Raw genomic sequence first — 13,892 nt, 5'->3', positions numbered from 1 at the left:
GTCAAAGTGTTGCTGAAGACCCGAATATGTCGATTCCTGCACTTTCTTAGAAATTAGGACTGTATTACGGCACATTTTGCATTTATATCTACACCTACATCCATAGAAAGTCCAGCTCACAAAACAACTGAAGCCAGCTGATCATTCACAACGTCGTTGTAGATACGTCGATTGGAGGCTTGAACAACAGGTGATGGACGGCAATTATTCGAACAAAATTTTCTTCAGCGACACGCAGCACGTTTCTCACTTAGTGGTTAGCAAACAAAATTGTCTTATTTGGGGTTCTAAGAATCATCAAGTAATTGAAGAGAGGCAGGCCATTGCGTCCACAAAAAGTCACTGCTTGTTGCGCTCTTTTGCCCGGAGGTGTGATTAGACCTTACTTCTTTCAAAAAGACAATAGAACGGATGCCACCGTCAATTCGGAGCGTTATGGTTCAATGATAACGACTTTTTTTGCTTGCCATTGAAGAATACGACTTGGAGAATATGTGGTTTCAACAAGACGGTGGCCCATGCCACACAACTCGACCAAATATCGCTATGATGGAGACATTTCCTGGTCGGGTAATTTATCGTCGTGATGATATTAACTGGCCACTAAGATCATGACATTCGCTGGGGCCGTGTTTTGACCGATATACTTATAAACCAACATTCGTCAATTTATGGCTATGATACCGCCCAATATGTACATCTGGATCCGGAAACATTGGTAAAAAAGTAAGATTTCGACCCAGCTCATCACAATATATCTTTCGATTGGTGTATTTCCTCAATCAAGCCTTCAAACAAGATGCGGTTTTCAATAGAACATCGACCCACCTTTCCATTGATGCATAAATCCAAAAATGATCGTGGGCTAATCCCTTAATTAAGTCTTCCTTCTAGTAAAATAACAACAGATAAATAACCCGAAAATAAAAAGTTTCTAGCTTTTAAAAAGGTAAAACTCCTAGGTTCAGGAACGTGATTGGTGCTTCTATGCATTTAACTAAGGTCCAATTATGTACCCACATATTTCTTATATATTGACGTTTAAGTTTAAAAACATTCAGCTTTTAAGGGCTTAACTTCTTAACATCGATGCAGTTCATTTGTTTAATTACAAACTTTATGCAAAAGAGGAAGTATCTGCATGAAATTAGTTGTTTCCTTTACCCAAAAGGAAAACATAAAGTGAATTGAAGAAAAAGTTACATGCTGAGATGTTAAATCCCCTAAAGTACAAAAACTATAGACTTCTTCCTTTATACATACAAAAATATAAACATATCCTTATCGTCTTTATTCTCATTAACGGTAAACATGTGTTTATCGGCAGCTCATTGTTTTTAATTATACTTTAAAATTGTTAAAATATTCATCGTTATTATCGAACGTCGACGTTCGTCGTCGTCAACGGAGTCGGATTAATATATATTGACTTTTGAGAAAGAATGGGCTCAACAGAAGGAAGGACACATGTGAGTTTGGTGTACCTTCAACTTAATTATTGTAAATACAGGGAAGTTGTTTGAAGTAAATTGAATAGATTGGATAATGACATTGTATATTTAATTACTTTGGTTCCGTAGATTTATTAAAGTTTTTATTTGTGTTTTCTGCCTTTAAAATATAAACAAAAACAAATTACGCTTCTCAATAGTTTTATAAATAGATTCATATTATGTTGTTGAAGTTAATACTTAACAGAAGCTAGATGTACACTGTACATTGATGGACAGGATACGTAAGTAAATACGGCCATATCACGCTTTTAGAAAGCACATATAAAATTAATTTTCAAAGCAATAGTATAATGTGCCGTAGAATGAATAGCGGCCTTATGTTAAAAATTAGCTTTGTAATCTTAAAAAATCTTTAAAAAAATAAATCTAATTTAAAGGATACAAACAAGCACACAAACAAAAGCGATTAGAGATTTTGGTTGATTATATGTGCTCGAACCCCGATTTGACCAAGGGTCATTTAAAAAACTCTCAACGCCAAACTACTTGTGGCAGAGCTTGCATTCCAGTTGAATGCCGACGACTCATCGCTGCCCAAAAAAGCGTCCTTTAAAAGACCAAAGTTTTAATTAAAGTAACTAAAATAAAAAACAATAATAATTTTTCCAATAATAAAATGTTAACTTTTATCACACATTTCCATAATGTTTGATTTCTCCCGCATAGTTTTTCTTTTGATTCGATCTTCATTGCTTTCAGCACCGAACCATTCTAAGAGCCACTGGATCCATTTTTTATAATAATATTACCCGCGTTTTGTTGGAAAACCTATCGAAAGTATAGTAGGATTTTACACGAATAACAAAAACAATATCCGCAGTATGAATACTACCGATAAAAGTTAAAGAATAATCTTACTACGGATGCGTTTTTGACATTTATAGGAGCCTCGAATGGATCTTATGTGATTTTGTTATGTGCTTGTTTTGCATAAATTCTATGTTTAAAAATGAAAATCTTCTCTTGACTGCAAAGTTTGTTTTGTTATGATTTCTCGATTTGACAGATCTCTTAAGAAATAATTCGACACTGGAAAAAAACTAATTATTTCAGTTTTCGAAAATTCGGAAGGAAAATTCCATTTCGAAACGAAGTACAGATTAGGGCCACTGATCTCCAGTCGTAGAAGATTCGAACTAAAAAAAGCAAAAAGAATAAGTCACGAAAAGAATGATCTCCAATGAAATGATGGCCTTAAACTTTTAATCGTTAATTTTATTTTAAGCCTAGTACTCTGCTGATGCGAAAAGAAATTTCCCATACAAAAATGACATGCCGAAATCATAAACGAAAAATTTCGCTGTGCTTTTCTATTTTCAGTACGCTGCTGAACGACGAAATGTGTTCCAACAGTACATTTCTGAATCCGAAACTCAGAAGACGAGCAGTGAACTTCAACTTCCAAGCTGAAGAAAAAAAAATGATTTCTCTTCGGAGGTAAAAAAGTAACTGGCCTCGTTGGTCGAAGCCAGTGAAGCTATTTGGAAGTTGGAGCATAAGCTTCACAAAAATAATTCAGGAATAATATAGCTGCAGAAATGAAAAAAAAAAACAGGTATTAACTGCTCAATAAAATGTTAATAAATAGAATTCCGTATGTAGGCTTTTTTTATTGCAGGGCAATGTGGCGTTCCTTACGTTATAGCATGTGATACCACGTCATAGGCAGGAACAAGATTAAGTCGGGTAGTGAGGCTGATGTTGGTGTTTCAGATCAAGGCGCGCGATAACAGGAAGAATCCCAGGAGATAGGCTGTTAACTGAAGCTGACAGAACTCTCCACAAATATTTTTCCGCTGTGTTTTTCGTTTTCATTTTGCTCTGCACTTGCACTTGGAGACCGCCGAGAAAATTCGTTTCACTTCAGCTGCGTACTAGGTTTTAAAGTGAATAACAAGCAGTCATCGAATAATGGCTTAAGCTAGAAAATTATTAGTGGTGGTTGTTGTTAGGATGATTGTTGTCATTGTTTTAATGATTCGATTTAATTTGTTCTTACCAGTTGGGTTCGATGAAAATAAAATGGAAGAAATCATTCTTATCAACTGTTTTAATTGAAGCCCACAACAAATGTTGAGAAAATGAAATGTCGTTGTCGTCTTCGTAGTTCTGATCTTCTCTCGAACAGCCTGTTGTGACATCAAAGTATTGTAAAAGGACATTTCCGTCGAAGGAATATACTTTTCCGCGAATCTTTATTTTTTAATGTTAAGGGAAATATTTGTAATAGCTAGTAAATAGCTGGACTTAAAGGGGTCAGCATACAGGTTGCTTTTTGTTCCAGTCATTCGTCATTAGTGGCCCATGGTGGCTAATGAAAGCTCGTTCACTTAATTCGCGAAGACGTAGCCAAGCTATCTTTAAATTTAAATGTGGCCCTATTGCACACTGATATCATTTTTTGGTATACAAAAACTTTCTGTTCGCCTTTTTTTTTATAACTCTAATTTTATAAATCTATATTCAATAAGTCTTATATGTTTGTGTTTAACAAGGACGAGAGTGGTGTTCTTGTTTTGAGCTATGGGAAAATAATGCACTAAACTGTCGGTCTTCGTTAGCTTAGATTATCATAGAACTTTAGCCTTCCTTTCGTAAAAAACCTTTAAACGCTTTTCTTCTTCCGAATCAGTTTCAGCTATTTTCTTTGACTTTCACACGTCTTGTAAGTGTCTGTCTAGGTGATCGTAAATAAAGTTTGAATTTTATAAAAATCGTATGTTACTTTTGGCTTTGCGTTGAACAATGAAGTTAAAACAATACAAATCCAGGAGATATGTATATTAATCTTGTTCTATTGTGAAAGGAGTGAGTCAACGGATATATTTTAAAAAAAATAGTAATCTAGTTGTTACACTGTTTGCTTCAATTTGAACATATTTCACTCATAAATTTAAAATAATATGCCGCAGAATAATTTAAAGAAAAAGATTCACTTGGTAAGGGTGTTCGGGATTTACTTGCTAAGCATTTTTGATCGAAATAACTTTTAACCATAAAATCGATATACGGCACGAAAACTGAAAGGATTACAAATTATAACAGCGTCACCTGTAGGCAAAAAAGGGAAACGAACTTGGCCGTTTTTAAAGATGGACAAAAACAAATGTTTGAAACTAAAAAATATGGACGGTTGAGCAGAGGGCTTTCGACGTAGAAAGAAACAATGATTCGTACATATCGTACGATGCGTGGATTTTGAAAACGCTTTAATATGGGGCGTAAAAAACTTGGGGCCCTATTCTGTAATGCGTTTCGAAAGCAAATATTTTTGAAAACGAATATTTTGTACTCTCTATTTCTATTGCAGATAAGAAATCTAGTTCTTACGTAATGACAAATCCGCATTCGGATTTTTCGTACCTGGCAATGAGTTTCCGAATTTCATTATCTTTCGAAAACGGAAATTTTGTTTCTACACCAAAAGAGGTATCGCAATTCGAAGGTAGGTAAGACAATATTAATTTTATTCAAAATTTAAGCAAATAGATTTAATTACAAGGAATCATCAGCGAAAAATGTGCAAACAAAAGCAATTTGAAATTATGCTGGAATTCATGTGTGTTCATCCCGATTTAGCCAAGGGACGTTTGACGTTCTTCTCTATTCTTTTCATCTATCCACAGCGCAACCGAATCCATTTTATTAACTTTTTATTGAATTTTATATTTTCTCTTTAAAAATTAATTTCAAATTCCTCGTCTTGTTTGTGATTTGTTTCGATTTTTGCTTTGACACATCTTAATAGAAATACTTCGGGACTCGGCAAATCTATTTTATAAATAGAAAAAGTACCAGATAATTGTTTTGTCCGATTCGAACATTTAACAGAGTACGAACTCATAGAGTACAGAACTACAGAGTACAGAGTACGAACTCATAAACGAATCGAATATCAGATTGGCTTTCGAAACGTATTACAGAGTATTACGATTAGCGGCGAATCGTTTTACTAGCGAGTTTGCCTTTTTTCAATTATTGCTTTCGCTATCGGATTCTTCGTTTTGAATTCGACCAAGTGAAGGGTATGTTTGTTGGCCAAAAATTTTTGTTTGCGGGTTCCCAGGCGAGAGTGTTTATTATTTTTCACTGTTCGATTTCGTGGATTCTTTCTTGGTTGTAATTATATAAAAATGCGAGTTAGCTTCATATTAATTTTCTTATAATTTATCCAAAATCCACAATAAATTAAATTTAATATTGTTTATTGAAAAAAATTTAATATTGTTTATTGAAAAAATCACCGCAAATTTCACAAATTCAATGAAAACAAAACAAAATTTGTGAAAAACTGTCAAATCATTGGAGTGTAGGAAGAAAAGTGTCAAATCACTAGAATATAGGAAAAACTATTTTCGCTTCGCCGCGAATCCGTTAATAAGGAAATACGACGCGAGTCGAATTTGAAAGGTTGAATTGAAAACGATCCGCAGCGAACCTTATCAGGCCCCTGTACTATCTGAAAAAAAAAAACATTGCGGACGTGGTTGAAAAATGACAATAACCCTCGATCTCCATCTACAATTTCTTTTCTGTGAGCCTACTTAAAATCAAGTGCCCTAAAGATTGAAATTCGATGATATTCCGCTGCAATTCCGATGTTGACTAAATTGTTCAATAATTTAATTTTGCACCTTCGTACTTGTATATCAAAAATTAAGATCACTTTTTAAAACTAAAAAAGCTTTCAACTTAAAAAAATATATCAAAAAAATCTATTTTTTCTTCTTTCCAACGCAACCAAGATCGTTTCTCTGCGTGTTGCCTACAGGTGGCGCTGTTACACTTTTAAATCCTTTCGGTTTCCGTGGTGCAATCGTTACATCTATTAAGTTAGAAAGATAACTACATTAAATTGCTTTATAAATTATGTGTGTTACTCTTATGGTTCTATGAAATAAGGTTATCTTTCTATGGGTTAAGTGATCTTAACAAGTCTGAAAACCATTATTTCAAAGGGTAAAGCGAAATGCAGCAGATTACTTTTAGTTATTAGTTAGTATCCATATGGGTACAAAAAAACTATTCAAAATATACAATACCTTGACTTTTTTGCGGTCGGTTAAAAATGTTGAAATTTTGTAAGTAAAACACATCACGGTTATAGTAACCCTTTTGGTTTATATATTTTTTCATGTAAGATAAACATACATTTTTTTCTTAACTCAAATAGACAGCATCTTAAAATACACAAAATAACAAATCATTATTTTGAAGGGGTTTTTATTTTTTTTATATCTTATGTTTGATTTTCTTGTGGTCAAATATTCGGTCCTAGCAATTCAATTACTACACAAACAAGATAAGTCGTCTGAATTGAAAAAGACATGTAAAGTAAATTTCTATTAAGACCAAACATTTAGAAACATTTAAGATACTTCTTTTTCTATTTGAGAACTAAAGATACATACATATAATAAGATGGATAATATTAATAACTTTTGTTTGTTTGTATAAAAAAAAATATAAAATTGTTTAAATTACATTAAAAAATAGAAATTTGGCTAAAACAAAGATATAAGACTTCGCAAATGTTACAAAGGAAACTCAAACTAATTGTAAGCTGCTTAAAATTAAAGTTAATTAAAAAGAAAAATTGCAATATTTTAAATTTGTTTTTTCTTGTTTTTTTTTTTTATTTTGCACAAATGCAAACAGAAATATTAAACTTAGACATTTAAAACTGAGATAACTTTTAAACTTGTGTTTTATATTTGTAAATTTTACTTTACTTTTTTGTATTTTCTATTTTGTTGTTTTTGTTAAATTTCCTTTGAATGAATGTAGATTTTTATTTTGTATTAATAGCAACAACATTAATTACAACTTTTTACTCTGGTAAAATTCCATAATCAGTTTCTTCAAGTATTTAGCCTCACGCTTGCGATCAGCAAGAGTGGCGGACAGAGCCTTATTGCGATTGGACAATTCTTGTTCCTCGCTAAGGACTGTTTCCATTTCTTGCTTTTTCTTTTGACGATAACGAGTGGCGGCATTTTTGTTTTGTTCCTTTTTGCGATTTTTACGATCCTCAGGTCCACGACCGTAGGGTCGGGTGCGTTTTTTGGCGAGACTGCTGCTCGTTTGCATTTTTCCACCACATCCATCGCTGGACGAGGAATCTCCAATCACCGATGAATATGATGAATCTGATGATGATGGCGACGAACGACCCCAATCTTCGTCAACCGACTGGGAAGGCGGCGACAATGAGGACAAGAAACATGATGTATTGAATTCGGTGTTCTCTTCATCTTGCCAATCGGGTAGTTCCTTGGCACGAGTCTCAACAATTTCATCGACAATCTGACAATTCTGGGCAATATCCTGATTGACATTGTTGTATGGATTTGGTGTGAAGGCAACTGGCAACTGCGAATTAACCAAATCTGACACTGGAACTGGAACTGAAATCGAATTAGGGATATTCTGATAGACGAGTGGTTGAATACGAGGCTGGGCCTGAATAAGATGATGTGCTGTTTGCTGGTGCTCTTGCTGTTGATGTTGGTGGTGATGTTGATGTTCGGTTACCTGTTGTGATGAAAAGTAATCGAAGATCTGAGAATACAAGTATTCCATACAAACCAAAGGATAGGAAGAAGAAAAAAAGAAAGAAAGCAAATGAAAAAAATTAGAAAAGAAAATCAAAGTATTTATATTGAACACTCAAATGGATTGGACACCACAGGATGACATTTTCTATTGGCATACGTTTATTATGATTTCTAATAAATTAGATTCTCTCATGGCTGGCTTTTTTTTTGTATTCTTAATTTGCTAAAACCTTTTGACTATTGTATTTTGAAATTTGTTTAATTTAAGATATGAAGAATTTAACTTTAACTACATATCATTAACCGTTTTCAAGGTGGCGCCAAGGAAAATTTAAACACATGTTTCATTATAAAATAAATAAAACAAAAGAATAAAATTTCTATTACTATGGTAGATTAAAGTGTAGCTTAGTGAAATTGGTTTATAGCTGAGGCCTTTTGTTTTCTATTTATAGAATTTATATTTCCATATTTGCATTCAAAAAACATCACATATGTTTTAGATAAAATAAAACAAACAAAAGTTCTTAATCTAAAAAGATCAAGTCAAATATGTATTTTATATATTTCAATGGAAGTTTGGTGTTGAGGGAAAAAATACATCTTAACAAACTAATTAACTGAAATAACAACACGAGCCATCAAATGAACAAACTATATGACCATCTTGACAAATTCTAATTCGGATTTGAAATTAACTTATTGGATTAGAAATAATGAAGGTTTTTCAACAAGAGGTTGAATTTGAAACATCTTTGCTATTTTGACAGTTGTCATCTTTAAGCGTTTTTTTTTTTAAGTAAAAACATTGCTTAAGATGACATTGCTAAAAATGCAACAATACACGTTCAAGGACACGCTTATATTGCTTAATTGAATAACTAAAACGGTGAAAACTTTGAACTGAAATGGCTAAACCACAACCAACCGTTAGATCGGTGGGGCTTTTGACAGGCTTCTTACTGACTTTGCAGTATTTTACGATATCATGTGTCATAAGGTAAGTTTACTTAAATTAACAAACCAAATTGCAATGGGCAGGTTCAGATAACATAAAGGATTTACAGTCAACTGCGTTTTTTCTAAGACATCTTTATTGGAAAATTGACTGGAAAGTTAGTCAAGAAAAATCTTTCTAACTATCAAGTTAAGTCAACTTATGTCAAAATGACAATTGATCATGTTTTTTCATTCGACTGAAAGCTGAACTTTATTACTCTATGATTTATTTATTTTTTGCACGATCCCATTTAACGTTTTGTTTAAAAGGTATCCTTGTAAAATTGGAAAATAAATAAGAAATATTTTTTAACAATACAAAATGCAAGTCGTGAAGGACTTGAAGCTTGCCTGAGGAGTGTTTTGTAGGAAATACTGTTTTTGATAATTTGTGTAGGATTAACTGAGGGTATAGGTTAGTGAAGTAAAGTTTAAAATGTATGTCACTTGAAAAACTAGCTAGGTGCCTTGTTCAAAATGTACGTTCAAAGAACCTGGCTATTATTGTCTTTAAAAAAACAAAGACTTTTGTCAGCTAAATTTCCAGTTAACTTTCCAATAAAATTGCCTTAATTTTAAGGCAGTTTTTGGAAGTTGCGCAATGACAATACAACTGTTAGCTGTCAAAGCGCAAGAAAATAGAAAATAGATCTATTCTATTATTAAGTTGGAATTTACAGTGAGCAGGTTCAGAGGACGTAAGGGACTTGAAAGTTAGGAAAGTTTCTAGTATCTGATTGGCCAGCTGCCAAAAAATTATCTTCCAATTAAGGCAACTTTAATGGAAATTTGACTGGAAAGTTAGTAAAGAAAAATCTCCCTAACTATCAAGTCAATATAATTTATTTATTTTATGCACAACTTTAAGCTTTCTGTAAAAGGATTCCTTGTCAATTTGGAAAAGAAATAACTAATATTTCTTTACAAAAAAAAAAAAAATACAAATCGTGGTGGACTTGTAGCTTGCCTGAGGAATGTTTTGAAGACAGTAATTTTGTTGGGACTTTTTGTACAATAAACTTAAAGTAGAGATTTGCCAAGTAAAGTTCTGAATTTTAAATTCATGACCCTTGAAAAGCTAACTATTTGCATCGGTCAAAATTTACGTTCAAAGAATGAAGTTGACTTCAACTTAAGTCTCTTATGTTGGCTGAACCTGCCCAATATTTACGATCTAAAGAGAGAAGAAGCTTGAAGAAGCCGAACGCATGATTGTGGTTAAGCATAAATTCGTAGTTTTCCAAAAAGTTTTCTTACCGTGTTTTTTTTTTTTTTTTGTTAATACGGATCACCGAGGTGAACAATTTTTAATTTTGTTTAGGCCCCTTGAAACATAAAGTATATGCTTATGTAATGACAAGCAATCGATTCAGGACATTAAAGATGCTAATAGTGAAGCTTTCGATTCCTTGCTCTGAATCCTCTGGGATTTATGTATTGTAAGGCCCATTTTTTCAGTGCGAGGTTATCCTAGTTTCAGAGTTAAACATTTGTAAAATCCTGGAATATGTTTTTCAGTTTATTATAATCTTTGGAGTTAATTCTAAGTTAACCCTTCAAATTTGGTGAGTTAATTCTGGTTAAAGTATAAAGATATTTTTGACAGGTATTGAAATAGCAATGGAATAGTTACTTTAATTTCTTTTTGCAGAAAAACGAATAATGGTTTGTTATGTATATTCAGACTCCGACATGAGCGATGGAGATTTATAAGAAATTTTAAGTTTAATTGCTTTGAAAAGAGTAAGACTTATAAGTTTGCGACCAAATCATTTTATTTAATTTGCAGAAAATGTTTGAATTTCGTTTGTTAAATGAAATTAAAAAGAAAAAAGACTGGTGGCTGCCAATTAAAATTTCAAAATCTTTCGATTTCAATATTTTTTGTCAACTGAATCAATAACTTTTCAGTGACACCAAAGTATAATAACACTCATAAGACTCATAAGGTTAAAATAAAACCCCCACTGAAAAACTTTTTCGGGAATTAAATCTGAATTAAGGATGCATTTGCTCTGGTTTAAGTCACTTAGCACTGAAAAACTGGGCTTTAGAAATATAAAAAAAAAACTTTCTGGTTTACGATCCGATTTCTCAAAAATTTCCTATCGCACAATTGGAAAATAAAAAGGAAGACAAGAAATGAAAATCTTATTTGATATCAGTTAATATTTAATTCTTCTTCAAAATTAACTCCTTTCTAAAAGTTCGGGTATTTCAGAGACGCTACGATCGAAATATCATTTCTTCGATGGACTGAACTGTTAACTTTATATGAACGTGTTAATCCTTTTAAAGGGTTTCAGGACGAAAACCAAAGATAATTGTGCAAAAAGTAATTAACACTTTCGAACACAAGGATTTGTCGGAAGATTCATTTTCCATGCAAAAACTTTAAGGGGCCAGTTATAGCTGTCATTGAATTCAAACCGGAAAATTTTGTGAATCGAATTTGAAGGCGTTTCCCTTCGATTAGAAATGAAAATTATATACGATTCATCGGAAATCACACAAAGAACTTTTTTCAAGAATAAAAAGTGTAATTGCGCATTTATTAATCTCTAAAAATGTATTTTTCTCTTTATTTATTTTCATGAACAGCTGACACTTTTATGTCCAAAAGTGAAACGAATCGTTCCACTGATTTGTGTTCCAAGTTCACACAATTCCAATGACAGATTTCTGTCAGTAAAAATTTTTCGGTGGATTTCAATCAGAAATTTTTTTTTCAATGACAGACATTTTTAATGATTGCTATAAACGACCTGTCAAACAAATTATAATGTTTCTTTTCAGTAATGAAAACCAATGATAGATATATGTAACTGGCTCCTGGGGTAGTAAGTTAAGGGATTTAAACCAAACCTTTAACATGACAGTTGTTAAGCACCTAGCATCACTTTTTGGAACTATCCTATTTTTCTAATATTAGCCTGTTCTCGTCGAAACGTTTCGGGTTTCGTCATCCTGTTTTAGTTTTTCCAAGTTCAAGTTCCATAACATTTAAGAACTAATAGAGATTCGTTATTTGATACAATGGCATTATATACACCAGAAAAAAGATCAATAAAGATTTAGACCTTAAAATTGTGCACAATATTCAAAGCAAGAGAAGTTGATTTATAACCCATTTGAGATGAACCCAACACCAATTAAAATTTAAATTTGAACTAAAAACAAAAATGATGATAAAGTTTGTGAAATTATTAAAAAAAAAAAAAACAATTACCTCTTTTACATCTTGGGGTCCCTGTGGTGGAGATTGTGGTGGTGTTAGTGCAGCCTGAGGTGGGGATTGTGGAGGTGTTAATTGGGTTAATATAGTTGCACTATTAAAAATTGATTTGCTGCAGTTTTCTCCTTCATAGGGATTTTGTACTTTTGTTACCAAAGATGGATGATGAAAAACTGATTCGAACGATTCAAAATCGATCAGTTGTTGTTGTGAAGATGATGATTTAACTTCAGGCCATGGCTCTATAAAGAAATAAAAAAAAAATGGGGTTAATCAATTGAAACAAAAAAAAATATAAATAATATAATTTTTCCTTTTCTTATCTCAAAATATGGTAAAAACCCATTTGTAAAAATATTTAAATAGTCAAAACTTGAATATATATCTATGTACATCTGTACCAGAAGTACTTACTAAATATTTGTTTAAGAAAATAATATTTATTGTTAAGGGGGGGATTGCAATATGTGACTACTGATAATATTGACGAAACTTTTTTTTTGTATATTTTAGCGACAGTATTGTTGACGATTTAATGTATATTTTATTTCTTTATTCAATACTTTTTTTCAAACTACCGCATTAAATATACATAAATATATATTTATTTACATTAGCATTGTACTTAATTTATTAAAACAAAATATTTATAATACAATAATTGTTGATTAAAATGTCTAGATCTGAACTTACTGATATATGAACATTTATGAGGCAAACTGCAGTTGGTAACAACAAAAAAAAAAGCTTTCTGAATTGAGATAAGTCTCACGTGGATTTGTTGGTGTTTTAATAAAATTATTATTCTGTTCAGCTGAATTAAATGTCTTTCTTGATAAGAAGTTATTATTGAGAGTAAGGACAATATACATATATGTGTATGTGTGAGGGTTGCAGATTTGTGCATACAGATGTTATGTTTTTTAATCAGGCTAAAGTAATTTAATATTATTTATATCAAAGTCAACAATCTAACGATTGTATAAAATATTAAAATTATTATATTTGTTGCTAATAAGAAGACTGATTTGGATGACCTGTTAAACTGCATGTTATGGATATGTAATAAATCTGTAATCTATGCAATTTATTCAAGGCTTAATCTCATATAGAAATTTGACGTACTTTTGATGCATTGACTCCCATTGTTTCTTTTTTTTATTTAAATATACAATTTCTGCTAAATAACTTGACTTGAAAGTTTTTCTATTACTTATTTATAAAAGATCAACACTCAAAAGAGGCTAGACCATAGTTTGAAAGACAGTGTGATTTACGGGCTTCAAGGCTTTTTGCAAAATTCGGAACATTTGCAGGGATTTAATGCCTGAAGCCTTAATATTGACTAGAGTTCCATATTTCACGAATAAGCAAAGGAAAACTTCTCGGAAAGGCAAATCATGCTTATGCCGATGATTTTTTGAGGGCAATATAGACTTAGGTGGCAGATCTGTCTTACAACTTTATCAAGATAAACTTTTAATTTGTTCGTATATTCAACTCAAATAAGCTTCATATCGAGTAAAACTCCCAAATATTTAATGTAATCAACACGTTCAATGTCGAAGCAACCATCACAACGGCAAA

General features: G+C 32.1%; 1 protein-coding gene across 3 annotated transcripts in view; it reads right to left on the bottom strand.

Annotated features, from left to right (window-relative positions):
* Positions 1-6,615: 6,615 nt before the first annotated feature.
* Positions 6,616-13,892, bottom strand: part of LOC129952394 (activating transcription factor of chaperone) — a 59,428-nt gene continuing 52,151 nt past the window's right edge. For 2 of the 3 annotated variants that reach the window (XM_056064948.1, XM_056064951.1), the window contains 2 exons: positions 12,300-12,547; positions 6,616-8,075 (listed from right to left, as the gene is read on the bottom strand). In XM_056064948.1, the coding sequence (XP_055920923.1) occupies positions 7,335-8,075; positions 12,300-12,547 (989 nt within the window). In that variant the 3' untranslated portion in view covers positions 6,616-7,334. The remainder of the gene's footprint in view (positions 8,076-12,299; positions 12,548-13,892) is intronic. The other variant, XM_056064949.1, reaches the window with a different exon arrangement.

Source organism: Eupeodes corollae, chromosome 3 (assembly GCF_945859685.1).
Source record: "Eupeodes corollae chromosome 3, idEupCoro1.1, whole genome shotgun sequence".
NCBI lineage: Eukaryota > Metazoa > Arthropoda > Insecta > Diptera > Syrphidae > Eupeodes > Eupeodes corollae.
This window is presented reverse-complemented; position numbering and strand designations above follow the sequence as displayed.